The sequence below is a fragment of the Poromitra crassiceps genome, assembly GCF_964638095.1.
Source record: "Poromitra crassiceps genome assembly, chromosome: 6".
NCBI classification, from domain to species: domain Eukaryota; kingdom Metazoa; phylum Chordata; class Actinopteri; order Beryciformes; family Melamphaidae; genus Poromitra; species Poromitra crassiceps.
In genome coordinates this window covers 29,405,422-29,431,148 of record NC_139627.1, presented here as the reverse complement: position 1 = coordinate 29,431,148, position 25,727 = coordinate 29,405,422, and the positions used below count along the sequence as shown (strand labels likewise).

Below are 25,727 nucleotides of genomic sequence, written 5' to 3'. Positions count from 1 at the left end.
TGACAGAAATAAACTGACTGCAATGCTTGCTAGAAAACATTTAGTTTTCACTTATCGACAGCTGAAGGGTGGCCCCCTCCTAATTCTCTATGCAGAAAAGAAAATCAACCACTTTCAATGACCCATGTCTATTTAAAAAAAAAGATTTTCTTCTTCTAATTCAAACTTTCAAGGACACGTTGGAACCCTGTCAAGAGTGTCAAAACAAAAGGCACAGCATCCGTTTTTCCCCCTCTTCATACTGCACATCCATGTATCCTCAAGTGTGAATCTACACCTCAGTAATGTCTCGACTCTTACGAGCCTAAAGTAACTAGGACATATTATGCACAACTGTTTCAATGTAGTGGCCATTTTGATCTTTATTTGTAGTATTTAAATGCAGAAAAAAAATCTGAAAAAAAATCCACAAGTGCTGTTGTGTGCTGAACAGTAAAAGCAATTATCAGCGTACAAACAAACCAGCCTCATCATATACCGTACTCTGCACACTAAAAGACTTACCAGTGAAGAACAGGGAGGACTTGGTCATGTCCAGACTTGAGAACATATTCCGTTTAGTGTCGGAAACTGACTTGTGTAAGACAGCATGTGACTAAACTGGTCACAATTCTGACTTAATCAGCAATTCAACAAATTGGATCATACCAATAATACAAAGGTGATTATCATAGATGTCCAGATGGTAGATAATGGAGGTTTACAACATATCCTGTGATCGGTTTGCATACGGCCAATCAGTCACAACGCTCGCTGTGAAGGAAGCCCACAAGTTGCCTCGTTTTATGTGGCTACAGTGCCAAGTCATTAAACAATTTTAATGCACTTCAAAAGCAAAAAGGGTTATGTAAACTTCAATAGCACTATTGTCTTCTTTTTTTTTCCTTTTTGAGGCACAGCCTTTGGCATCCAGCTTAAGGTTTTCTTGGAGGTAAAAAAAGAAGAAAGAATTAAATCTGGAAATTGCATCACTCTGACAATGTGACAAGTTGGTTTTGAATGTGCCCATGTTACGGAGGGGTCTTTTGATTACTTCCTGTGATGGAAAGTACAGTACGGCGCCCTCTGTAGGCAAATCAACTACAGGCTCTAAGAAGAACACACCACTGGAATGCAATGCTGCAATCATTCACTGGTGGATGATGCCCGAGTCCCACACCAACAAGTTACAATTATCTTTTATAGGTATATAGACATCCTGTTCTATTTACAAGCAGCTCCAAACCTGAGTAGTCATGGTATAGCTTTTCTTCTTTAAACATACAAAAACGTATGTACATTTATCTCCACTTTCTGTAAACAGAGTTAGCATTCTGCTTGTACATCCCTTTGATGATTGAAACATGCAGATCATACATACAGTATTGAAGTATAAAAGAAATGAAGACAAGAAACTAATCATAGATTAAATTTAACACCTAAAAAAAATATCGGCATCCACTGACTGCACTAAATGGAATTCCAGCTAAACAGAACTTAAACTCCTCTCCACCTGGAAGGTGGCTTCATTCATACAGTTTAGAAATGTGGTTAAATTAAATTAGTAGTTAAAAGGAAAAAATAAGGGAAAAATAGATAAACTGCATCTTCCATGCCTTTTATGGTATTTATAATACTTTTGTTTTCCTGTGTGGAGATTTGAATGTATTAGGGATGGACCTGACCTGCCCCCATCAAAACACACACTCATCCGGACCCATTCGGAGAAGGAGAACAAAGCAGCAATGTTACACATTAATAGGACAGGACTGAGCATCACCGCTCAGATATCTGACCTTCAGGAAGCACAATTTTTCATCTTTTTTTATCTCTTCTCTCAGAAACCGAGAAGTCCAACAATACTTTTATGTATTTTTTTTTGCTAACAAGTTGTTAATCTGCCTTGGAATAAAGGGTTTATCATCACATAATGTGTTCTTGGGGCACTTAACAGGGAAGCGAGCATAGTCTTCAAAGTCTCCACTGTGGGTAGTGTGTTGCCATTTCCGTGTGGCGGCCACGGTGGCCGAGCGGTGGACTCAATGTCTCTGCTCGGCCACTTCCTGTGCCGATTCACTAGGAGGGAAGTGCTGAGGGGTCCGCAGCCCACCTGGGTGTGACAGGAGGGGAGGAGAAACAAGGAGGAGGAGGAGGAGGAGGAGGGGGTGTTAGCCATAGAGCTGTGAGCCAGACGAGACACACTGCAGTACAGGAGAGGAGCGAGGGAGAACAAAGGGGGAAGAGGAAGTACCTGCAGCACCAGTGCCACCCTTGGAGTTTTTGCTCACTTTGGAGGACGAGGAGGCAGAGTGGTGGTTGTGGCTGGCCTCGGGGTGAGCCCTCTTACGGGCTGAGGTCAGCGAAGAGGTGGATGCAGGAGGTGCCAAGGCCGCCGCCGCCTCCACGCCGACCAGTCCCAGGGGACTCCGGAGCAGTGCTGCACCGCTGCCCGGCCCCTCCGGCCCGCCTCGTCCGTTCCCGCTGTGCGTGTGGGGGTGAGAGTGACCCCGGCCCTGCTTGTGCTGGCGAGGGAGGCCGTCCCCCGCTCCACGCTGCTGCTTCTCCTTGCTCACCAGCGGGCTGGAATGCTTACTCTTGTTGTTGTTGGCTACCACGCCTTCATCTGACGAGCTGTGGCGCTCAGATGACGAAAGCTTGATCCTCATCTTCAGCTCCTCCTTGCCCGGTTGCCCACTTTTGTCTGGCTGGGAGCTGCCGCCTGACGCTGGGATAGGCAGGCGGAGTTTGAGCGAGCCCATCCCACTCCCTTTGTCCCGTTTATCACTGTGGTGGCGCCTGTCTTGCCCTGAAGATGAGGTAGGGACTTTCGTTTTCAAAGGGGAGGCAGTGCTGCCGCCGCCACAAGCATGCAAATGTTTTCTGTGGTCTCCTTTGCTAGTAGAGTGTGCATAGGTAGATGAGGAAGAGGAGTCCCCTTTTGCATCACACTCCGTTACTCCTCCATGCTGCTCCAGCCTGCGTTTGTGTCCAGCAGCTGCCAGCTCTGCAGCGTGTTTCTCTCTGTATTTGTCCAGAGACAGCTTCTGAGCCGGAGAAGGTGGAGGAGGCGGTGGCTGGGGGGGAGGAGGGAGGGCAGGCTGGGTTGGTGGTTGATGCTTACCTCCTCCGCCCCCGCCTGCCCCTTTGTGTTCGTGTTTAACAGGGCTGAAGTCGACCGTCTTCTCAGTCTTGCACAGCGGGTGCTGCAGCAAGGACGAAGAGGAGGTGGAGGTCTGCAAGGACAGTGCTGGCCCTTTGAGAGGAATGCTGAGGGGTTCCTGTTTTATAGAGGTGGCGGGGAGGTACCCCGCTTGGCCCGGGGTGGCCTGGGGCCACTCGCTGTGGCCTGCTGGGGTGTACATCCCAGACATGGCATCCAGAGAGAGGGCTCCATCTCCACACATGGACAGCGTGAAGCAGAGGCCTGCTTTGGGAAAAGCTGGGTTGGAGGAGACTATGGGGAGGGACGAGTCCAGGGAATGGTCTTGGAGCATGGAAGGCCCAGAGTTATCTGCCTGTGTACCCTCTCCCTTGGGCTTTTTGGCAGCTTGTGTTGCCTAGAAGGTAGAGAGAGGAAGGAGAGTGTGTTCATGAGGATCGGAAGAGTTTAATTCGGTTTTAAGTAGCACTTGGCACTCTCGACGGGGGTAATTCCACCTTAGAATGTACTGTATCTTGTGTCTTGAGTGCATTTACAATCTGCATTTTTGTGGTTTAGCCAATTAGAATCTAATTAGCACGACGCATAATGCCAGGTATAAAAGGAAATCACTGTCGCAAAAATGTAAAATTAACTAGAAGAATAGAATTGTAGCATAATTAAGCAGATGCACACACACACGGCAGCATGGAGCAGCCATGCATCTTACCCTCCAGTTTCGTATTCTCTTTATGCCCCGGCTGGGCGTCTTCTCCAGAATCTGCAGGAACTCATGCGTCAACTCTACAAGTGGAAGACATAAATGGAGTCATCACACTACTGAATGATAGAACAAAATGGTGACACTCCACCACAAAATTCAAAAGCACAAGACTATTAAGAGCTGCAACGATTAATCAACAGAAACTTAATCACCAACTATGTTTGTAAGCGATGATTCGTTTAAACTTTTTTTTTTTGCATGTTTTTTAGTGGGGGGTTCCTATCTGGAGGAAGCCCCACGGGAGCACATGCAACCTCCACACAGAAAGACCCTTTTTGACAGCCCCACCTGGTCAGTAGGCACTGAGGACATGGGAATGTGTCCCAGGTGGGAATCGAAGTCGAACCCAGGACCTTTTTGCTGTGAGGCGACAGCGCTACCACTGCGCCCCGGTGTTAAACAATCTTTTACGAAAATAAGAAGAAAATAGCTTGTTCCAGCTTTTTAAATGCGGATATTTTCTAGTTTCTTTAGTCTATGAGAGCAAACTGTTTGTCTTTCGGTTGCGGACTGTTGGTCAGGACAAAAGAAGACTTAAAATTTGAGGATGTCATCTTGGGCTTTGGGAAAGATGTTTACAAATAATAGTTAAATCAATATAATCCAGTACATTATAGCGATATAAAAACACATTTCAGTCTCACCGTCCAGAAGCTCTAGAGTGACCACGTTGTCCACGTATTCCCACCAGTGTTTCCCATCAGTGGAGACGGGGATCTCCCAGTTGGACCATTTGCACGCCAGGTGGATACACACACAGGCGATCACTGGGGGCTTGTACTGGAGGCAGAATGTGGTGAGGTGTAGACTGTGCATGTGTGAGAGCACGTATCATATGTGCATGAGTGTGTCGTGTGCGGGTTCAGGTTAGGCCACCGTCCCAATTGGTCACACATGTAGAGAAGAGAGAGAAAGCACAGGAGGGAGCAGACCGCATTAACTCACTGGCAGCATCGTTTGCAATAGTACATAGAAAACAAACGCACCAGCAGGATGTTTTGTTAAGATATTATACAGTGTTGATATTGTAAACTTTACTTGACACTGAGCACACACGTAAGTCAAAAACACACGAACAATTCTACAACCGAATACAGGTTATGTGACATCTCTAAGAGCTTGAAATTGACTTGATTTATCAGAACTTCCAAGCACATAAAGACATGTCAAATTAAAAGTGTGGCTGGTTGCAAAAAGGTGGAGCATGGGGGGGGGGGGGGGGTAGCCGGCCCTCTGTGCAACACTGAGGCAACCTATAACCGCTGTATTGTAAAACTAAGCGGAGAGGGGGGCCGCTCTGACATGCCCCTCTGTGGGGGTCTCTCTTGTTACGGACCACATGACAAAGAGGATAGGCACTAGTCCTGACAATATTAGGGATAGGTTAGCCAATGTCTCCTAGGAGGACTCTAGCACAAATCATTATAATTTAATGAGTCTGTGTGCGCTATAGCTGTGGAGGTTCAAAGGGTCAGGGTTAGACATTAACAACAACATTGCACATTTACAACTAACATTAAAATGAAAATAGACAAACGGCTACCATCCAAGTATTTACCACAGAAATACAGACATTGACTGCTACAGAGACAATTGAAACCACCACCAGGCGTGTGTTATTTCTTATCAAGGTGGGCACAGGTTCACCTTGGGCCAAGCCTATTCATGTGATTAACATCACATTAGTGATGGTAAGTTCACCGCAATCACTTATCCAGGCACTTAAACTATGATTATATACTTCATCAGAGCAAGTCTGGTCCATGTAATATCTAAGTTCAGCAGCACTCTGAGATTTCCAGACATTACCCACGTCTCAACCTGCAGAACTAGAAAACCCCCGAGCACTGCATTTTAAAATACATCTGAGCTGGATGGTAAACTTGGGCACAGAGACAAGTCCAATGTCTGGCATTTCAGATTACATTGCCAGTAAACAAAGCTATCAGTCACAGCAAACATTTACCAGCATTTGACTGAGTCTTCCTGAATAAACTCAAAACAAATCAATATCAGTCAGAGCCATTTTAAGAACATTCCTTGGCTCCTGCTTTCACTCCTCAATAAATGTATTATCAACAGCTATGCAAGCTGGGTGTTAGCTGGGTGTGAAACACACAATCGTTTGCAGTCAGGCGCCAGACATTGCAACTAATGTTCGAAAGTTTGAGACAATTTTTTTTTAATGAATACCAATCCCTTTCTACAACGGTTTATAAAAACAAACCCTTTAGGGACCCAGTCTACCAGTACCTACTAAAAGAAATGTCAATGTCATGTTTTCTTTCCTCACTTTAAAAGACATTAATCACCAGATGAATAAAACAAGTTTGTGCAGTCAAAACACAAGATATACTCTATGCTTAAGGATTCAGAATATATGGATAGTAGTATTCTACATTGCAGGTCCTTAATGGGACACTATCAACAAGTTTTCACAAGTTATCTTTTAAACAGACTAGATTTATGCAAGGTTGTTGAACAGCTAGGAAAGAATTGCATGTTAAGACAAGCAAATACTGCAAAAGTGAAAGATATTTCAGCAGATACTGCATTTTGCACAAATATGAAAGAAAAAAATGAATTTTCTGTACTTACCAGAAGGACCTCTTTGAAATATTTACGTTTGTGTAATCTTTAGCGGCTATTCAGGCAACCAAAGTGTCTCTCTTTTAGACATATGCACTTTTTTCGCAACCGAGCAAACGTGTGGGTTTCAAGCGCACCACTACACTTCACATCTTGCATTCAACCCATCTGTGCCAACTCTTGGTCCCTTGTACAATACACCGCACTGCGACCGGGGCCGGTAACGCTACGAGCCACACTGACCCGGCCCACTCCCCTCCCCTAGGGGAGAGGAGCTGAGGGGAGGAGGCAAGCATCCCAACAACCACCGGTGCAAGTAGGGCCCGTTGGACACTGAAAGGGTAACCTGCATTACAGGAAGCTATGGTGTGCAGTCACAGTGCAACAAAGGAGGGGCAGGATAACAACCTGTTGGTAGCCATGAAATAGGAAGTCTGTGCCAGATCCTTGCTTGCTGTGAAGGAAGAGAGAGACACACAGGGAAGAATAAATAAGTAAAACAGGATTACTGCTTTTGCTGACCAAAACAATTGGATTATCATTAAGGAGCTGATTTGTTACATTTCAGTTCATTTCAAAATCACTGATTAAGCCAAGGCCAAGACTGAAAATAACATGACATTCAATGGAGCTTGTTTGCCAATGAACAGTGAGATGGCAAAAACATCCTAGCCGACGGACCAAGCTTAGTTAGCATCAAGGATACGTGAAATAAGATGGTTAATTATATAAATTAAGCCTGCAAGCAATATGATGTGAATTAATTATTTATATTACTGTCTAACACAGACAATGGAAAATAAGGAAAGGAACAAATTATTGAGTCCTTGAGCTTTCTGGCAACCTCGTGAGGAAAGCCAAAAACACAGATAAAGAGAAATCTAACACGGTTGCCACTCTTTTGTAATGACAGATTTCAAGCACTTTTCAAGGACAAATTATTTAAAAATTACAGGCCAATAATTCACAGAGATGTTTGTTCACCAGTCTCTTTACAGGCAATGTACACCAGATACGTTGCGGATCCGGATCGACTCTCGTCCATGTTAATAGATGGGTGATACATGTGGTACGGAAAAATTACGCACCTGTTCTATTTTTGTCGGATCCCGCATCCGTCTGACAGATTACATGGGTGTGAGTCTGTTCACAGCCGTACCCGAGCCGTACCGCATCTGTTCCGGAGGCGGTGTACATTAGCCCTAAGTCCTCAAATGCAAATGTGTTTGCAGTCATGCCATTGCTTACCCATCTGAAGGAATCATTAACACTTAACATAAACTCAAAGCAATCTTGAAATCCTCAGCATTTCTGCTTGTAGCTTACACAGAGTGATCTTGTAGATAGGAAGAACATGTATCAAGCTTGGCCCAGCAATTTTGAGATGACTGAGCACACAAGGCTCAAACTCACATTCCAGTAGGCTAAATTCAAGCACGACCGCTTTATAAAGCCAAGTACTTTCAAGTACTTGATTTGTTTCCCTTTTTTTCCAAGGGCTTTCAAGCAATTTCCAGACCTGTGGCAACACTGAATCTAAGGTCAGGGAGGGAAGTGGCCTTTCCATTCTAGTGCTACGGCCACACTGGTTACGAATACAAGCGTAACCCAGAAGCAGACCTTGCTTAGGCCATCAACCAAAAGCACCATGGTACTGTTCTCAGTTTCTGAGATACAGTATGAAAAAGCGAAGCACCAGTCAAAACATTTAAGATAAACATTTTGCTCATCATCTGAGCAAAACCTTGCAGTGAAATCTCAATCCATAGTACACTTCAGTCCTGGCCTTGGCTCAATCTGTGCAAAGAAATCAAGTATTTTGTTGCTATGTCATATACAGGGACAGTGGACTGGAAAGGTCATCAACAGAACAGGTGTTATCAACAGAACAGGGTTATGTAAACATGAAATCAGCAGGACTTTCACCCCCCTCCCCACCCGTATCTGAGGTGGGACAGACAAGAGCAGAGGGCACAAAGAGCAAAGAAGGAAGCCTCTACCTCGCACTAGCTGGGAACATTTCACCACATCAGTGTGTGGGTGTTCAATAGTAATTTCAAAGCCTGGAACAAAATACATGACAGGTGAGTTCAACACAGACACAGTTGGGAGGTGACATGTCATTTTATGCGCAAACAAATGCATAAATTCAGAACAATCAAACTATCAATTATGATTCAAATAAGAACAATATCTATAAATGAACAGTTGCACTTGATGGACAATTCAGTTGATTCAGCCGGGTCTAAACGGAGTGCAATTAAATCAGTTCTGAATGCTTTTTCACTCTGAATGACAGACATTTATCTCAGTGTTACGCAAACACAACAAAACTGCACAGACGGTTGCAGCTGACCATTTTTTTTGTCATGGTGACTAAAGCTCTGAATGTGGATATAACATTGGCCAAGATTCTTTTGAAAACTCCTCTAATAAGACTTTATCCGTTTCCACAGCATACAACTAAGTGAATATCGGCACAGAGAGAATGACATGTCACCTTTACATGATTTACTGAAGACATGTACTTGACAACTAACCCATTTGGCAGTTGATAAAACTTTTCACTCAACAGGCTGTGATAAATAAATCAACAGCGGTCAATCATGCCACACTCTTATATTGATAATGATAAGACGATGATAATGATCATGATAAAACAGCGTTTTTCTCTCTCTCTTTCTCAAATCATCCACTCCAGTCACCATTACTTACCGAGGCTCTGCAGCACTATGGATTCAAGTATCACCAGCTCTTGAGCTTGCTGGAGGTATGCCTGAAGTTTGATAGACAGTCATTACATAACAATTGTAATGAGTCTATTAATCAAACCCCCTAACAGCTGATTTTAAAGCGCCAAAACCTTCAAACAGGAAGGCTCTGTTTCTTTTAATGCGAGTGATGATGGTAGGTGGAGGTGTTCGGTACACACCAACATCAGGTCAAAACAGGCCAAATAAGCGCTTACGACAAGGCAAGGTTTGCACAGCCACTCAGACATAGGCAAACCATGACCACTGAGAGAAGTGGAAAGACAGATGCAGAAAGGAAGATAATTTTCAAACCTACAATACCTAGATCTACCCAAACTTACATTACTTTTTGTGTCTAGCGGCGGGTCTTGGGGGTTTAGGCAAGCATGTGCAACTTTGATCACATATTCGAGTTTCCGAGGTTGCTCTTCCACTTTTGCAGCAAGGAATAAGGTGGTTGGAGAAAGTATCTGTTAAGAAAAAAGAACATAGCATTGAGGTATTACAAATAAAGCGCTATACTAAGTGGAAATATATCCAAGTCATATTCTGACAGGCAAGCCTAAACTATACATCAAAAGTAATATTGTAGTATCACTGAATACTTACATTTCTATGGAATTTGGTGAAAGAGTGGTGCATATAAAATCTATGCATGTAAACAATAGCTGTATTTATTGTTAATTGTGAGCTGTAGGGTGGGTCAAGGAAGACGGGTATGAATGGAAATCCACATATAATTAGACATAAGTTTATTTGTCCCAGAAGGGAAATTAATTTTCCCTGTCCTGTACATTACATAATTGTCCAAATAGTCAGTGACTAGAAGTCACGACTGGTGAGCACTCTCAAAAGTTTCAAAAAGTTACGGTGCACGGCTCAAAAAATAATAAGAGAGGGGCAAAAGACCAGCACTCAAAATAATTCCTTTTGGGTTGTTTTATTTACCTTCAAGCAAGTTGACAATGACAATGAACGTTTCGGCGTGGAGCCTTCCTCAGCATTGACATGCTGAGGAAGGCTCCACGCCGAAACGTTCATTGTCATTGTCAACTTGCTTGAAGGTAAATAAAACAACCCAAAAGGAATTATTTTGAGTGCTGGTCTTTTGCCCCTCTCTGTACATTACATAATCCTTACAGAAAGAACATAACATAGACATCGTTATCGACACAAACTGAGACAGCAACAACAGTGTGGCGAGACAGACGGATATCAACATAACAGCAGAGACAACGACAGCACCAGTATGACATAGTACATAAGTTGCAAGCAAGCAGGGTGAATAGTAATTATCAAGCCAGCCCATAAACGGCTGTGTAGAGTTTTAAACGACTAAAAAGGTCGGTCAGAGTGTGAAAGACGACAGGTGGGCAAACTATTATGTCTGGCCACCATTGACGTTAGCTAATGTTAGCTAACGCTACTACATGACAGCAACCAAACCGCAAGTGCAGCAACACAGTGTCAACAGTAGGTACGTTATTAGGTCATGTCTTAATGAAGCTAACGGTAATCGTTGCGTGCGTGCTTTTATTAACTGAGATCTTACAGGTCGTAGGGGCGAGGCATATTTACGTAAATGCAATTGATCCGGGCTTGCTGAAGGACTGGGGACGGGCTCGCGGCACTAGTAAGCTCGGCTAACGTTAGTGGCCTTTTCATCGCCAAGCTTCAAGTGACGCTGCCGTTTGTGCTAGAAAGGCAGGGGAAACGCGAATAACGTCGACACTGCAGACAAGGAATGCATTAGATTAGAATAACGGTAACTACGACAAAATAGAACAAATCGCCCCAAACCCCCACAGCCGAGTTAAATCAGCTAGCTAACGGGCCCACACCGAGAGTGAGCGCCATGTCTGCCCCAGCCTAGCCGAATGAGTTTGTTTACAGGAGGATACACGTTGAGTCTCTGGCCCATGTCTTGGACCAGGTTCGCCGCCTGTTGCCGGTAGGAGAGCTCCCGGTCCGGTTCTACTCCACAACTGCGAGACGGCGTGTTTTCCAGTTGCTCCCGGGTGAAAAACCAATTCGACGAAGACCCCCGGCACGCCGCCATTGCTCTCCAACGTTCAATCACTTCGCTTAGGGAAAGCGGACGTGACGTCAGTTGGCACAGGAAACAACAAGCTACTTCTTCTTTGGAATTTTATGGCGGTTGGCATCTTTGTGTTGATTACCGCCTCCTACTGCATGGATTATGGACTATGTTCACAGTGTAAAAACTACATAGATACTAATCCCTATTTATACTCCCACCACTGACTCCTACCACTTATAAAGCCTCAGCCAGTAAGGACATCACTGAGCCTAAAGTGAGAGGCAGCAATGTGCTGCAAGGCATCCAGTCTGCCCCTTGAAAGCCATAAGAAGGACATCACTGATGAAAACACAATCGCTCAAGTGACATCACCAGTGACATCACCAGTTTGCTGTTGGTGGTTTTATTTAAATTAAGGCGTGTGTTTTGACTAGATGTAGGCTATTCATAGTATTCCCATGATGTCACAAGCATTTTCCTATGGTGCTACGATACACACAGCTCATTGGCTGTTTATGTCAATTGTTTGTAATCACCTGTTAATTGATTACAATCACCTGTTATTTTCCTATCAAGAAGAAGGCTTTGTGGTGATGTAACAAAATACTATCAATATAGGCTATAATGAAAGAGACCTAAAATGGCCCTAATTTACATGTCAAAATAATAATACAATACAATATACATACAAACTAATACAATTTCAAAGTAATACATTCTGTGTGGTTGTGGGTTGCCTCGTCCTGTTGTGCGACCGCCGACCAAACTACTATTTGCATGTGTAGGGGTCCATGGCGAGTTTGTGTATGCTGTGTGATTGTGGGTTGCCCTGTACCGTGTTGCCCTGACTAGCTGTTCTGCGACCACCAAACTAGTATTTGCGTGATAGGCCAGTAGGGCCCGTGGCAAGTTTGTGTCCATGGCCTGTGGTGATGATCATTCGTCCATGCACATGGAAAGCACATGAAACATAATTAACTCATGATAACCAATACATTAGAATAGCAGCCTGAGCCTACCTATTTCCTCTACAATGGTAGCCTGCAAATACGAGCACTAATGTGGTTGTTGAGTTCAAACCAATCTGGGAACCCATCGGTTAAAAAAAAGTACCGGTATATATTTTTTCCCGATGCAAGTCGAAAGTCTGTCTTGAGAGATTAAGTTCAAACAAATAAGGCAATACACAAATTTGAATACTGAATGCATTTATTTCAAAACATTTTATCGAAACAATAATAAAATGGGTTGTATCTACTGTACAAAATACAAAACTTTTCTTGGAATTATTAGAATGTGTAAAATAATCCATGTGCAAAGCAGTTGTATCTCTGATTTTCTTGTTACTCAAATTGTTCTCTTTTGAGGCCCAAAAATTCCAGTGCGTTTCCGACAAGCAGCTTATCCTGCAATGCAAAAGTGTACAAATCAGATTTCTTCCAAAAGTCTTCCAATAACTAGTTTCCAGTGTTGGGAAGCTACTTTGAAAGCAGAGCTTTGGAAGCTACCAACGACTTCACCATGGAAGTAGTTGAAACTACAGCAAAGCTACCCTGGGAGAAATGTAGTTTAGGAAACTACTAGACTAGGAAACTACAAGCTATGCAGAAAAATAAGTAAAACTTCAAACTACTTTGTAAAAACAAAAACATTAAATTGACAATGTACGTGTATATATGAAATAAAATATAATAGCCTACAAAAAAGCACAATGTTGTAAACAAATCTGGGGTCTTCTGGGTTTTGTTTTATCAGACAAATCAACAGTAAAGACTTGACTATGATGAGTTAATCTTAGGGTAAGAATCTCAGGGCAAGCCAACCAGAGGCAGCAGCATAGGCTGTGTATTTCCATGTCTGTTCATTTTACAACAATTCATGACAAATTATAGTTATGATATCTGCATTGTCTGTGCATGTAGGAGAGAGACATAATGTTACCTTTAGTGTCTCATCAAACTCATCCATAGACTCAATCAGTGATCCAGGCTGCAGCTCGCCCAGTGGGAATGGATAGTCTGTTCCCAGCATCACTTTGTCCTGAATGAGGAGGAGATTTATGTCAACTTGGCCAAGCTGAATATTTGATTCTTGTAGTGGTAGTGAAGAAATTATGCATAATGTAGGGATATATTTTGGGAAAACGGATGATCTTATCAATAGTTACGTGTGTGTGTGTGTGTGTGTGTGTGTGTGTGTGTGTGTGTGTGTGTGTGTGTGTGTGTGTGTGTGTGTGTGTGTGAGTGAGAGAGAAGGCTGGTTGGTTGGGCTCGACAGCCAGCTGGATTCGGTTAACCATCCCTGCCATGGCCTAGAAATGATTCATGTATTATTATTATTATAATATTGACCACTTCATATTCCCTCAGTGTCTTCACTAAGCTGAACGTGTGAAAGTCAATTAACAGTATAGAATGGCTGGCAAATGAGCAGCTCACTTTTCCAATGACATCGATGAGCAGCTTGAGGGCGATGGGGTCGTGGACGAGGGAGTCTGTGTAGAAAGAGCCGAGGTATTTGCGTGGGTTGATGTCGTTGTCCACCGCACACAGGTCAGGCCGGACCGTGTGGCCATGCTCAATCCTGCCTACGGTGAACGGGAAAGAGCCACCTGGAACCAGACAAGCAAAAAGCATTAAATATCAAATAACAAACACGCTGTATCCTGTTATTGCATCCTTGTGCTCTTAAATGGTTTGGACAGTTATATATCCAGCAACAAGCTGCTGTGGCTTTATGCACTGAATTTGAAATGTGTAGGTTATCTGCTCTCCTCTGTACCTCCGTGAGCAAAGCAGACCTTCAGTTTTGGAAATCTCTCGAAGACACCGCCAAATATCATTGAGCAAATAGCCATGGTTGTCTCTGACGGCATGCCTTTGGGAAGGGAAAACAGCAAAAGATAATTGTTGCTTTCACACTGCGGCAAAGTGTAGGGATCAGGGGGGGGGGGGGTGTTGTGGGGGGAATTACTCTGGAAAGAAAAGTTCCTCCCCAGGCACTGCTGTGAGGGGGGTGTGGGTGTGTATTTATGTCGATGGTGTGTGTGTGTGTGAGCTCTAGCACTTTGCTCTTCCAGTCCCATTTAAGCCCAGGGGCCAATTAACTCCAGGTGCCCCTACTTAGGTGATTGGGAAAAGGGAAAATTATTCACCCTGGGGATCTGTTTCCCAGGACTTCCCAGGTGTTTCCAGGACACAACCTACTCATGACCACATTTTCAGCCCAATTGGACTTGGGGTGTGGGCGTGCATAAAAGATACACAACTTGATCATTTTAGTTGAGTTGGGGAACATTGAACTCTGGGAACATTGAAGGCTGGGAGAACACATATTTAGGCCGGGGGAACATTGGACCCTGGGAACATTGAGATGTCCCCCTGTGTGTATTTGTTTTTAGTTTATTACGGTGTTCATTTAAACATGGATCCCAGCAGAAGAGCCGGCAAGGAGCTGGTGTTTTCTCTAGACATTTAATTTCCTATCGACTGGACCAGGGGGCATATTCAAAATCTCCTGCTCCTCCTCCTTACTTACCCACCAGCCAGGGCAGCCAATACTTTGCCATCCTCCCATCTGTCTGCATGTCCCACGGGTGGACGAATATGGAGCAGTTCAGCTCCTCAGCTGTCTGCATGGAAGACACATTGCAGTGGGTACAATGATGTGGTATGTCCAAGGCCAGTATTTCTTGATGAATGAGGATGCATGCATTGCATACAGAGGAAAGGAGATAGAGTATAAAATAAGTGTAACCTAGCTAACTGGTTACTGTATATTTTTCAATTCCTCAAAAAAAAGGTACATGATCAATCACTGGAGTATTATTGCATAACGCTCCGTAGACTCATTTCCCCCGCAACTGTTTTGAGGTGGTAAAGCAGGCGGTAAAGCAGGTGTAACCAATACCATTAATGATGGTTCCATTCCATTTAGGTGTTCCAGTGCCAGGGCCCTTGTTAACACTATTGGTTACACCTGCTTTACTTCCTGCTTTGCCACCTCAAAATGGTTGCTGTGAAAAGGGCATATTGGGAACGAAGCATGTAACAGACTAGAGCTCACAGCATAGACAGGATAGAGTTCAGGGGCATTGAGGTCCCAGTGGTTGATATGTGAGCCAATCTGCACCCCAGGGAAGCCCAGCTCCTTCACGCAGCGCCTCAGCTCCAGCGCGGCCAGGTCGGGGGCCTGCATGGGCAGCGTGCCCAGACCCACAAACCTCTTGGGGTGGCCACGCACCGTCTGGGCCAAGTTGTCATTCAGGAGGACGCAGAGATCCAGGGTGTCGTGGGGTTTGGCCTGTGATCACAATCTGGATTAATTGGGTAATAAGGCAAGGGGGAAATCTAGGACAGATGAATTTAATTTAATCACATCTATTCTTCATCTAGAGGTGTAGAAGTTATGACTTGTGAGCAAAGTCAATAAAAAAAAAGTGCTAAGTAAAAATAAAGTCGCTTATGCGTGGGTAAGTGCAGCTCAGTCATTTGGGCACAATGAACATTTGGTTTCAGGTGTTTGAAATACAGTAATTTGCCCCATTTCATCTGATGATCTGAATTAACATGCTTACCCAGTAACTGAACATCACAGGAACAGTGGAAAGGGCTTGAACTGTGACACCTGGATGTTAGAAACAGGAATATAAATATTTTCAAGCAGGCTAAGCCATAAAAAAAAGGCTGTCGTAGGAGTTTTTCCTGTCCCTGTATTGAATGTAATGACTGTGCTTATTATACCATGTTGATCCATGTCTCGTATCCGTGCATTTGCATCCCAGCAGTTTTCTTGAATCACTCTGAACAGCTTGCCATCCCTCATCATCTCTGCTTCACCCTGTGAAAACAAAGCAGGACCTTGGCACCATTCATATGCTTCACCGGCACTGCTGCAAAAGTCTGCAAGCGTAATGTCTCGAGTGAAGTGTCATGTGTGGCACAGTGCATGGGCCTGCTGCCTCTCAGAGCCACCACTACCAGTGTGTGGGCCAGCGACATTTTGTAGTGTAATCAGTTTTCATTCTCCACCTCCCCCTGCCTGAATAAAAAGACCCAGAGAACACCTGCTCATGCTAAAAATGATGAAAACAAGCAAGAATGGACAGATGGATGAATGAATGAATGATTTACTGTTATTGGTCTTTCCACATTGGAGTCCTGACACCCTGGCTGGTTTATTTTGAGACATAACCTACTCTATCATTTTATCAAGATATTGTTGCTATTTGCAAGCTTGTTAACTTCTATGGCATTTGGATCTCACAACACTTGAAAACACAACCACATGATGGCAGCAGACAGCTGATTACTGTTATATGGACTAAACAACGATATAGGAACATTTTTAATTTCATTTACACCTCAAGATTGACAAAAGATGTGTCTAGATTTTATGTAAACAGGATCCCATTCAAGGTATATTTAAATACAGGAACAGTAGTGATTGGAGACTGATTTAAGCATTAATGGTTGTAGTTTAAGGGGGGGAACTCATTGAGGTTTGGAGGCCTCTTTGGACAGACTAGTTCTGTTTTGACATCTGCATCAGGACATAGGTGAGCACCAGGCATGGCTAATGTTTAGGATGCACTGGTGTGACACGTTCAAGTACTGTATGTTTAGGATGCACTGGTGTGACACGTTCAAGTACTGTATGTGTCCTTATGTGCAGTTTGCTGATGCCAAAAGTCACATAGCAGCTCCCTGGCTGCTCTGAACGACTCTGTTTGAAGTGACTGTCTCTGCTGATACAGTGGCTCCATGCTGAGCTCTGCAGCTGTTCACACAGCGAGACCCAAGCTGACAGAGCACAGGGCTGGGGGCCAAGCGAGGCCCAGGCTGATGGGGCACAGGGCTGGGTGCAGCCCGGGGAACCTGCTGGGTCCCCAACAGAGCATGTACACATCATGCACTTGCGTAAGTGCACTAGCACACACACACACACACACACACACCTAACGCAATTGGCTTTGTTGAAACACTGTGCCCATTTAAACACACACACACACACATACACATGCACGCACGCACACACACACACACACACGCGTGTGCGCACACACACGCACGTCCGCGCACACACACACACACACACACACACACACACCTAACGCAATTGGCTTTGTCGAAACACTGTGCCCATTTAAACACACACACACACATGCACGCACGCACACACACACACACACACACACACGCGTGCGCGCGCACACACACACACACACACACGCACACGCACACACACACACACACACACACACACACACACACACACAGTATGCATAACCTTGCATGTGCATTTTTCCATTCTTTTTTTTAGATGTGACTCACCTTGCAGTGATGGTGAAGCTGGACAAACCCGTCATATCCGTACCTCTGAAACACATACTACAACACTCAGTTATTATGCTAAACACAACATTGTGCAGTTTTACAAAATCCAAATTATCCATACTAATTCATACAAAGCACATTACGCTGTGCACAGGATTGCATATCTTGATTTAGATCTAAAATCTCTTAAAGTTAACATTAGCGTGGTTCCACAACAGGGCCGAGCAGGAGAAATCCACTCACTAGTGCCTCAAAACCAACAGGAGCTGCAACCAACGATCAATTAATCTATCAATCTATCTATTGATTACTTACTCGATTAATCATTGTCTATACATTGTAAAGAATAGTGAGAAATGGCCATCACAAGTGACTAGAGTCCAGAGTGATTCTTAAAATTGCTTACTTAGTCTGACCAGCAGCCAAATAACACCCCAAGGTATTCATTTTATAATGATATGAAACAGATAAAGTAGCAAATCATTTGTGAAGGTGTAACCAGTAAATATTTGGTTTATTATTATTTATTTTTTTCCTGATCCCCCCAATTGTACTTGGCCAATTTCCCCCTCTGCCCTGGTCGCTGCTCGCACCATGCTTCCTCCGACACATGTAGTTGCCAGCCACTTCTTTTCACCAGACAGCGGGGAGCTTCACTGGCAGGATGTGGCATGTGGGAGGATCACGCTAATCCCACCAGTTCCTTTCCGCCCCGAAGAGGCGCCCCGACCGACCAGAGGAGACACTAGTACAGTGACCAGGACACATACCCTCATTCCGGCTTCCCACCCGCAGACACAGCCAATCATACCTGTATGGACGCCTGACCAAGCCAGGGGTAACACAGGGGAGCAAACCTGGGATCCTCGTGTTGGTATTCAGGGAATCTACCGATACACTATCCAAACGCCCCAATATTTGTTTTCTTTACTTGATAATAAATGACTAAAACAAGTAATCGTTTATCAAAATGTAAACCAATTACCCCTAATTTTCTGTTGATTCACGTTGCACCTGAGACTGCAGGCCTACAGTCAATAGTTGGATACATTATATAGATTGATGCAACTGAGATGGCAATAACGCATATATCTTCTTTTTTTTGTGTGCTCTAAGAAAAACGGAAAAATAAAATATAAAAAAAAAGGCATATGTTGAACTTCGGCTCATTAAAAACCACTACAAGCAGCACATGTGAGTTTGCCCGGGCTCTGTAACCTCCTCCGGCCCTGCTGTGGAACCGGCCCGGGCTGTGTAACCTCCTCCGGCCCTGCTGTGGAACAGTTTGCCCGGGCTGTGTAACCTCCTCCGGCCCTGCTGTGGAACAGTTTGCCCGGGCTGTGTAACCTCCTCCGGCCCTGCTGTGGAACAGTTTGCCCGGGCTGTGTAACCTCCTCCGGCCCTGCTGTGGAACAGTTTGCCCGGGCTGTGTAACCTCCTCTGGCCCTGCTGTGGAACAGTTTGCCCGGGCTGTGTAACCTCCTCCGGCCCTGCTGTGGAACAGTTTGCCCGGGCTGTGTAACCTCCTCCGGCCCTGCTGTGGAACAGTTTGCCCGGGCTGTGTAACCTCCTCCGGCCCTGCTGTGGAACAGTTTGCCCGGGCTGTGTAACCTCCTCCGGCCCTGCTGTGGAACAGTTTGCCCGGGCTGTGTAACCTCCTCCGGCCCTGCTGTGGAACAGTTTGCCCGGGCTGTGTAACCTCCTCCGGCCCTGCTGTGGAACAGTTTGCCCGGGCTGTGTAACCTCCTCCGGCCCTGCTGTGGAACAGTTTACCCAGGCTCTGTAACCTCCTCTGGCCCTGCTGTGGAACAGGCCCGGGCTCTGTAACCTCCTCTGGCCCTGCTGTGGAACAGTTTGCCCGGGCTGTGTAACCTCCTCCGGCCCTGCTGTGGAACAGTTTGCCCGGGCTGTGTAACCTCCTCCGGCCCTGCTGTGGAACAGGCCCGGGCTCTGTAACCTCCTCCGGCCCTGCTGTGGAACAGTTTGCCCGGGCTCTGTAACCTCCTCCGGCCCTGCTGTGGAACAGGGCTGACTCATCTTCAGGGGTTCAGTGTTCATCCCGGGGGACTATCCACTAACACCCTGGATCACTCAGAGGGAATGCCATCTGAGGCTGCTCAAATGTTGACTCGTATGCATACAGATTAAGCTGCAGATGATCTTGGCCAATGTGAGCAATACAGCCAGACCCCATTTCATATTTCATATCCCTGCAGATCAGCAATAACTGCATCATTTGTTGATGCTTCTCAGAATGCAAAGTGGGTTTTTATGCCCTTCAGGTTTTCAATGACTTCCTGTGATATATATGACTTGTGGTAGCATTGTATTTAATTTTAAACCTGCTGGTTTATTGAAGTATAGGTCAGGACTAGTGGGTAATTTATACAAATTCAACAAGGGAGATGGTGGAAGTGAAATTGTCTCCTCTGGCCTTTTCCCTCAAATGTAGTGAGAATCAGGGGAATGCATTGACATAGAGACTGAGAACGGAGTCTAACCTTTTTGTACTATATTAAAAACAGAATGCTATTAGTCCATGAGCCAGGACCCCAAATTTGGGCCACCGGTCCCATATGGGGGAATAATTTTCATAGTGATTTTTGGCAAGGTAAATATGAGAGATGGTAAATATGAGAGATTAGTAAATATGTGATAGCATTGCAACAGTGGTAGCTGCGTGTTATCACTCGATTTACGTAGCCTATATAACCCCATGCCAAAACATAATTTTCAAACCTACATAGAACAGAATAAAGCATTCTTCAAACTGATGGTTCTCTATTATTGATCCTTTCTATCTGAAAATTGGTTCTAATATAGCTCAGACTATATGTTTTTCAGAAAAGTTCTATATTACTGGCAGTGACAACACAGTGACTATACATTACTGTGGTGTCACTGCAAGTACTAGATAACGCAGTGACAACATAGTGACTATACATTACATAAGATCTACTTCTGTTTTCATCAACACAACACTGAAAAAAATCATCACTCCCAAGATGTATATGTCGCAAATGTGTAGAGACAGTCAGTCTGTGAGAAGCATGCCTCCACTTCAGAGAGTTTTTAAACTTCAGATGAAGATGTAGAAGACGTGGACGACTTGGAAAATGATTATGATTGGTGAGTGATATGGATGATTATTATTATTATATTATTATTATATGAAAGAATGTGAAACAAAGTATGGAAAGCTGTCTTTGATTACCATGCAAAAAGACTACATCTACTGATACTTCAATCTGGACACATCTTCAATGATATTCCTGGATTCATTGGGTGTTCGGGTCTTTTGGGGCGTAGTCGAAGGTCAGCCCAAGTAAACTCAGTTATACTATCAATTGGATGGCACGGTGGCTCAGTGGTTAACACTGTTGCCTCACAGCAAGAAGGTCCTGGGTTTGAACCCCGGTCCGTCCCATGTCCTTTCTGTGTGGAGTTTGCATGTTCTCCCCGTGTCCGTGTGGTTTTTCTCCGGGTGCTCCGGTTTCCTCCCACCATCAAGAAAGACATGTATGTTAGGGTTAATACTCCTGTCAGTGCCCCTGACCAAGGTACTGGCAAAAGAACTGGAGTTGGTCCCCGGGCGCTGCACAGTGGCTGCCCACTGCTCCTCTAGGAAGGTTCCTAGTAGAGGATGGGTCAAATGCAGAGGATGAATTTCCCCAAGGGAATAAATAAAGGATAACTTAACTTAACTTAATGGTTTACCTACCTCTTTGAAATGAGGCTGGGAGATTACTCACCTATTTTCAGATCAACTGTATCAATCAATGAGGAGAAACAAGGTGGGTAGTTTACCGACCTCTATTTACCACTACCCCTGCTTCCTCCAGGCGACCCAGCTTATGGTGCAAACACGCCAGACCAATAGCCAATAGCCAGACCACCAATAGCCGCAAAACACCTGGAAGCGCAGCCAGTTTCCTTTCGGCACCCTTGTTAACAGATTAGACTTCTCAGACCGTCTGCTCCTCGCCGGCGCCAGTTTTGGCGTCTGGTCTATCTTTTGCCCGAGCCGCGAGCGATTGTGTCAAGCCAGGTATGAAGTTGGAAGTTGTGACGCTGTGGTGCAAAGCAAAGCGCGTCTGGTGTGAATGACTAGGCTCCTGCTCGAGGTGAATTGATGTTGGTGGCACTAGCACTTTAAGTGTGTTTGCACCGTGAGGCAGATCACACTCAAGCGTGTCCAGATGGGAAACTAGCTCCAAATGATTTTTTTAAAACCGTTTGGGGAGTGGGGTCATATTTTCTGCTGTACTGATGTTAAAGGAACACAGTAATTCTCAAAGTAAATTGTTGTTTTGTTCACGGAAATAATGTTAGTTGACATGGTGTTTTTGGGGCGCTGTGTGCATATCACTGCGCCAGGCGGCCATGTTTGGAAAGAAGTTCCGGCTATGTATTTACTTCAAAAAGTACAGTTTCTCGTAATTTTGGATTGCTATTTCATAGCGTGGTGAGTGAGTAGCCTACACGAGTCACAACATGTACACATATGAGCATTTTGGCACTGGTGGAATGTGTATTTTTGGTGACTCAACGGGGGTATGCTGCTGTACCATTCGACTACCATTCATTGTGCTAAGCTAACTAGCAGGAGGGGTGCATTGCATCTTGTACTGCACGCACAGAGAAGAGAAAGACATCTATTCTCATCTTACTATCGGGAACATGGCAAATAGGCGAATCTCCCACAATGTTGGCATGTTCCTTTAAAAAGCAATTAGTTATTTCAATTCCTGAATAAATGTGATTATCATTTACAGTATCTGCCCCAATGTAATGATTCACTCTACTGAAATTGGACACTGTACTTTGCCAGCAATGACAGTTTTCAATGTAGAATTTTATAACATTTGAGGAAAAGTGCTAAATAATTTAGAAAGCCAAAAAACTTTAGGGGAAATGTGCCTGCAGCAGGCAAGGAGGTGAGGGCACCAGATGAACACCCACCTCCTCTCTGCTACAGAACATGGAGAATCATTAGCCCAAGCCAGGCCTCCATATTGACAAAGACATAGAGGATCAGCCACAGACAGGACAGGGAAAGCTGGGTACAAGGCCAGCGCCAGCTATTGATTAAAGTTTAACCAGCTGGAGAGAACACAGATTTATGGAGTGGACTGTTCAACTCCTCACTGGCCCTCAAAGAGAACATGTCAGCACACATGTTCTGCCTTTTAATAACATTGAATTCAATGAGGTGTAAAGTGGATAATGGAAAGAGTGTGCCAGCAACAGAAAGGACAGATGAAGTCAACATTTTGCATGGTAGATAGATCTATAGATAGTGTGCGCATGCGGAAGCTCCAGGCGATTATGCGATATGCCTTAGGTACTACTACTGAATGATCTCTCCCATTGCCTACCTGCTTCAGATCGGGCCATTCCTTCGGTAAAATATGATTATGAATGTCAACCTTCATCCTGCTGATCTCTTTACCAACGAGAGAAGGTGGAATCCTGCTGCCAGTGACTTAAAACACAGATCATCCGTGAAACCAGTTTTACAAATGTGAGCAGGCCCTCTGCCCTCTCCCCGCCCTCTGCAAAAACAATGACCAGCAGGTGAATGAATGACAGCTGGTAACTCCCTGCTGTCATTCATTACTTAGCCTATAACCCAGGTAGAGCCTGTGATGTAAATATACTATTCAACAGTAATAAGCCCAATGTGGCCTATCAGCCTGCAGTAATAAGAGCAGATGATTTAGCATGCTGCCCCCCCCCCCCCCTCACCACTTTCATATTTATATGATCCAGCATCTCTCTGAACAGGATGCTCTGGCTGCCTACCAGTTGACTCTTTATGCTGGATCAGCTTTTTATCAGCTTAGTTCTGCCTGACTTACAATAGCTGCTTCAAAATATGGCTATAGGTCATCTGAGTGTTGTTTTGATTTGATATTGCAGGATAATACAGCCAATATGCTGCATGAAAATGTTATGTACTAATTGGCTGAGGCTGCAGTTAAAACATTCAACAATAAGACCTATTTTTATCAGATGTATGTCACAAATAAATAGCCAAATTTGATCTTGTAGCCTATCTCATTGTGATGGAGGGAAAGCAAGTAAAAAACATATAGACTGTTTAGGAGAAATAGGTAATTGCGCCACATTAGAATTTAGGCGATATGCATATTTTTAATATGCTGGATGTAGGCATTTTGCCATAGCTCAGGGTTGGGAGAATTGATGCTGCAGGATCATTATTTGTTCTTGTTAAGTCTCTCTCCACCTTGACACAGGTGAATGTTCCAGGTGAACAGGTGCCACCTGGTGGTTAAGTGATACACCTATCAGAGAGCCAAAGTCACGTCCAATACTTACTTATAAAAGAATATGTTTACTTTGTCAAACCAAGCGATTCAGCTATTTGGAATCACGAGAGACGATAGAACATTTCACTTGGACCAAAACTTAAACTGTATGTATGTATGTATGTATGTATGTATGTATGTATAAATACATACATACATACATACATAGGCTACATAGCCTACATACAGGGCCGATTTTACCAACGGGCTTACCGGGGCTGAAGCCCCGGGGCCCGGGACATCAAGGGGCCCCAAAAAAAATTATTATTATTTTTTTTATTTTTTTTGGGGGGGGGGACAAGAAAGGCTCACCCACTTGACATTGATGTCATTGGAAAGTGACATTGTTAGAACATTGGACTTCACCACTCTAGTCAAACGCTTTGCCATGGCAAAAGTCAGGAAGAAGACATTTCAGGTACGAACAGACTTGAATACTGCTTGATTGATTTGTGCAATAATTGAATAACCATGTGTGTGTGCACTGTAATAATAACAGCAATAATAAATACTAAATAATAATAATAAAAGTGCTTGTTGTGACATCTCAGTGGCAATGTTTTCTTTCCAATCAGGCTGTTGATGAAAGAACATGATGGCTAAACCTACAGTTTGTGTTTGTAAGTTAGAATGCTGACAGGAGAGCAGGTGGTGACATGAAAGTTAGTGAGAAAAGGAGAAGATACTGAATAATGACATCACAACAGTATAATCCTAATGTTGATTTAAAATGAGATATTCCTTTAAATACGGCTAAAAAAGGTTAAAAAAAAACACTCAAATTCTTCCCTTCCGCTTGAGGGGGGGCCCCTGCAGAGATGAATAGCCCCAGGGCCCATGAAGTGTAAAATCGGCCCTGCCTACATACATACATAGCCTACATACATACATACATACATACATACATACATACATACATACATTTATTTATTTATTCATTTTAATCTGCAATTGTTTTACGTTTTGGTCCAAGTGAAATGTTCTATGGTCACTCCTGATTCCCCTGGTTGAGAACCACTAGGCCAGGGATACTCAAGTTGCTTTGCCCGGGGGCCACTTTCATGAAATGATAGAAGGCCAGGGACCAGTTAATAAACAAACAATATACATTTTTCTGTAGCGGATTGTAGGTTTTTGGGGTGTCAGCCGGAGTTTAGTCTGACAATGTTGTGCACACCGGATAGTTAGTTAGGTTAAGTTAGCTAGGTTAAGTACATACATAAGTGCCTGGGTATAGTGGGTAGCGAGCAAATGGCGGTAGGCTATTTGACAATTTTAGCAGCTAAATCATAAATTATTGAAAGATATTCCATATTCTAGACTGAAATGCTATAACAGAAGTGGAGTAATGGCCAGAATGACATGAACATTTGGAGACTTATTCAGCGGGTATCTTGCATGTTGTTCAGGTGCAGAGTACTGTAGCCTACATTTTTTTTTTTTTTGCAATTCCATCGCGGGCGGCACAGGGGGCGCCCGCGGGCCGCATGTGGCCGCTATTTGAGTATCACTGCACTAGGCAGTGTTTCTCAACCACTGTGCCCACTAGTGGGCCTCAGAGCGCCATCTAGTGGGCCGCGGTGGACCTCTCACATCAAGATATCAGAATGATAGCCTCTCTCTCTCTCTCTCTCTCTCTCTCTCTCTCTCTCTCTCTCTCCGGGGGGAGGCAAAAAAACGTGCTGGGCTGGCCCCGCTTGCCAGATCCACAGCAGATCACACTAGACAGTAGTAACTACTAGTATCGCATCGCTGCATCTAACCTTACAAGAGGG

General features: G+C 44.3%; 2 protein-coding genes across 3 annotated transcripts; both read right to left on the bottom strand.

Annotated features, from left to right (window-relative positions):
* Window positions 1-344: 344 nt before the first annotated feature.
* Window positions 345-11,303, bottom strand: ccnt2a (cyclin T2a; the record flags this gene model as incomplete). Of its 2 annotated transcripts, XM_083638853.1 has the most annotated exons (10): window positions 345-2,089; window positions 2,231-3,536; window positions 3,849-3,922; window positions 4,547-4,710; window positions 6,900-6,945; window positions 8,492-8,554; window positions 9,207-9,267; window positions 9,586-9,714; window positions 9,854-9,935; window positions 11,146-11,303. In XM_083638853.1, the coding sequence occupies 10 exons, from the start codon at window positions 11,301-11,303 to the stop codon at window positions 2,019-2,021; spliced, it is 2,154 nt and encodes a 717-aa protein (XP_083494979.1). In that variant the 3' UTR covers window positions 345-2,018. The 2 variants fall into 2 exon arrangements, with proteins under 2 accessions (XP_083494979.1, XP_083494978.1); XM_083638852.1 differs by having other exon boundaries at window positions 345-3,536.
* A 1,325-nt stretch (window positions 11,304-12,628) lies between these two features.
* Window positions 12,629-23,055, bottom strand: acmsd (aminocarboxymuconate semialdehyde decarboxylase; the record flags this gene model as incomplete). The annotated part of the gene is made up of 10 exons (XM_083639528.1): window positions 12,629-12,691; window positions 13,227-13,325; window positions 13,724-13,896; window positions 14,067-14,162; window positions 14,823-14,916; window positions 15,351-15,587; window positions 15,862-15,911; window positions 16,028-16,124; window positions 17,618-17,662; window positions 22,999-23,055. The coding sequence occupies 10 exons, from the start codon at window positions 23,053-23,055 to the stop codon at window positions 12,629-12,631; spliced, it is 1,011 nt and encodes a 336-aa protein (XP_083495654.1).
* Between the last annotated feature and the right edge of the window lie 2,672 nt (window positions 23,056-25,727).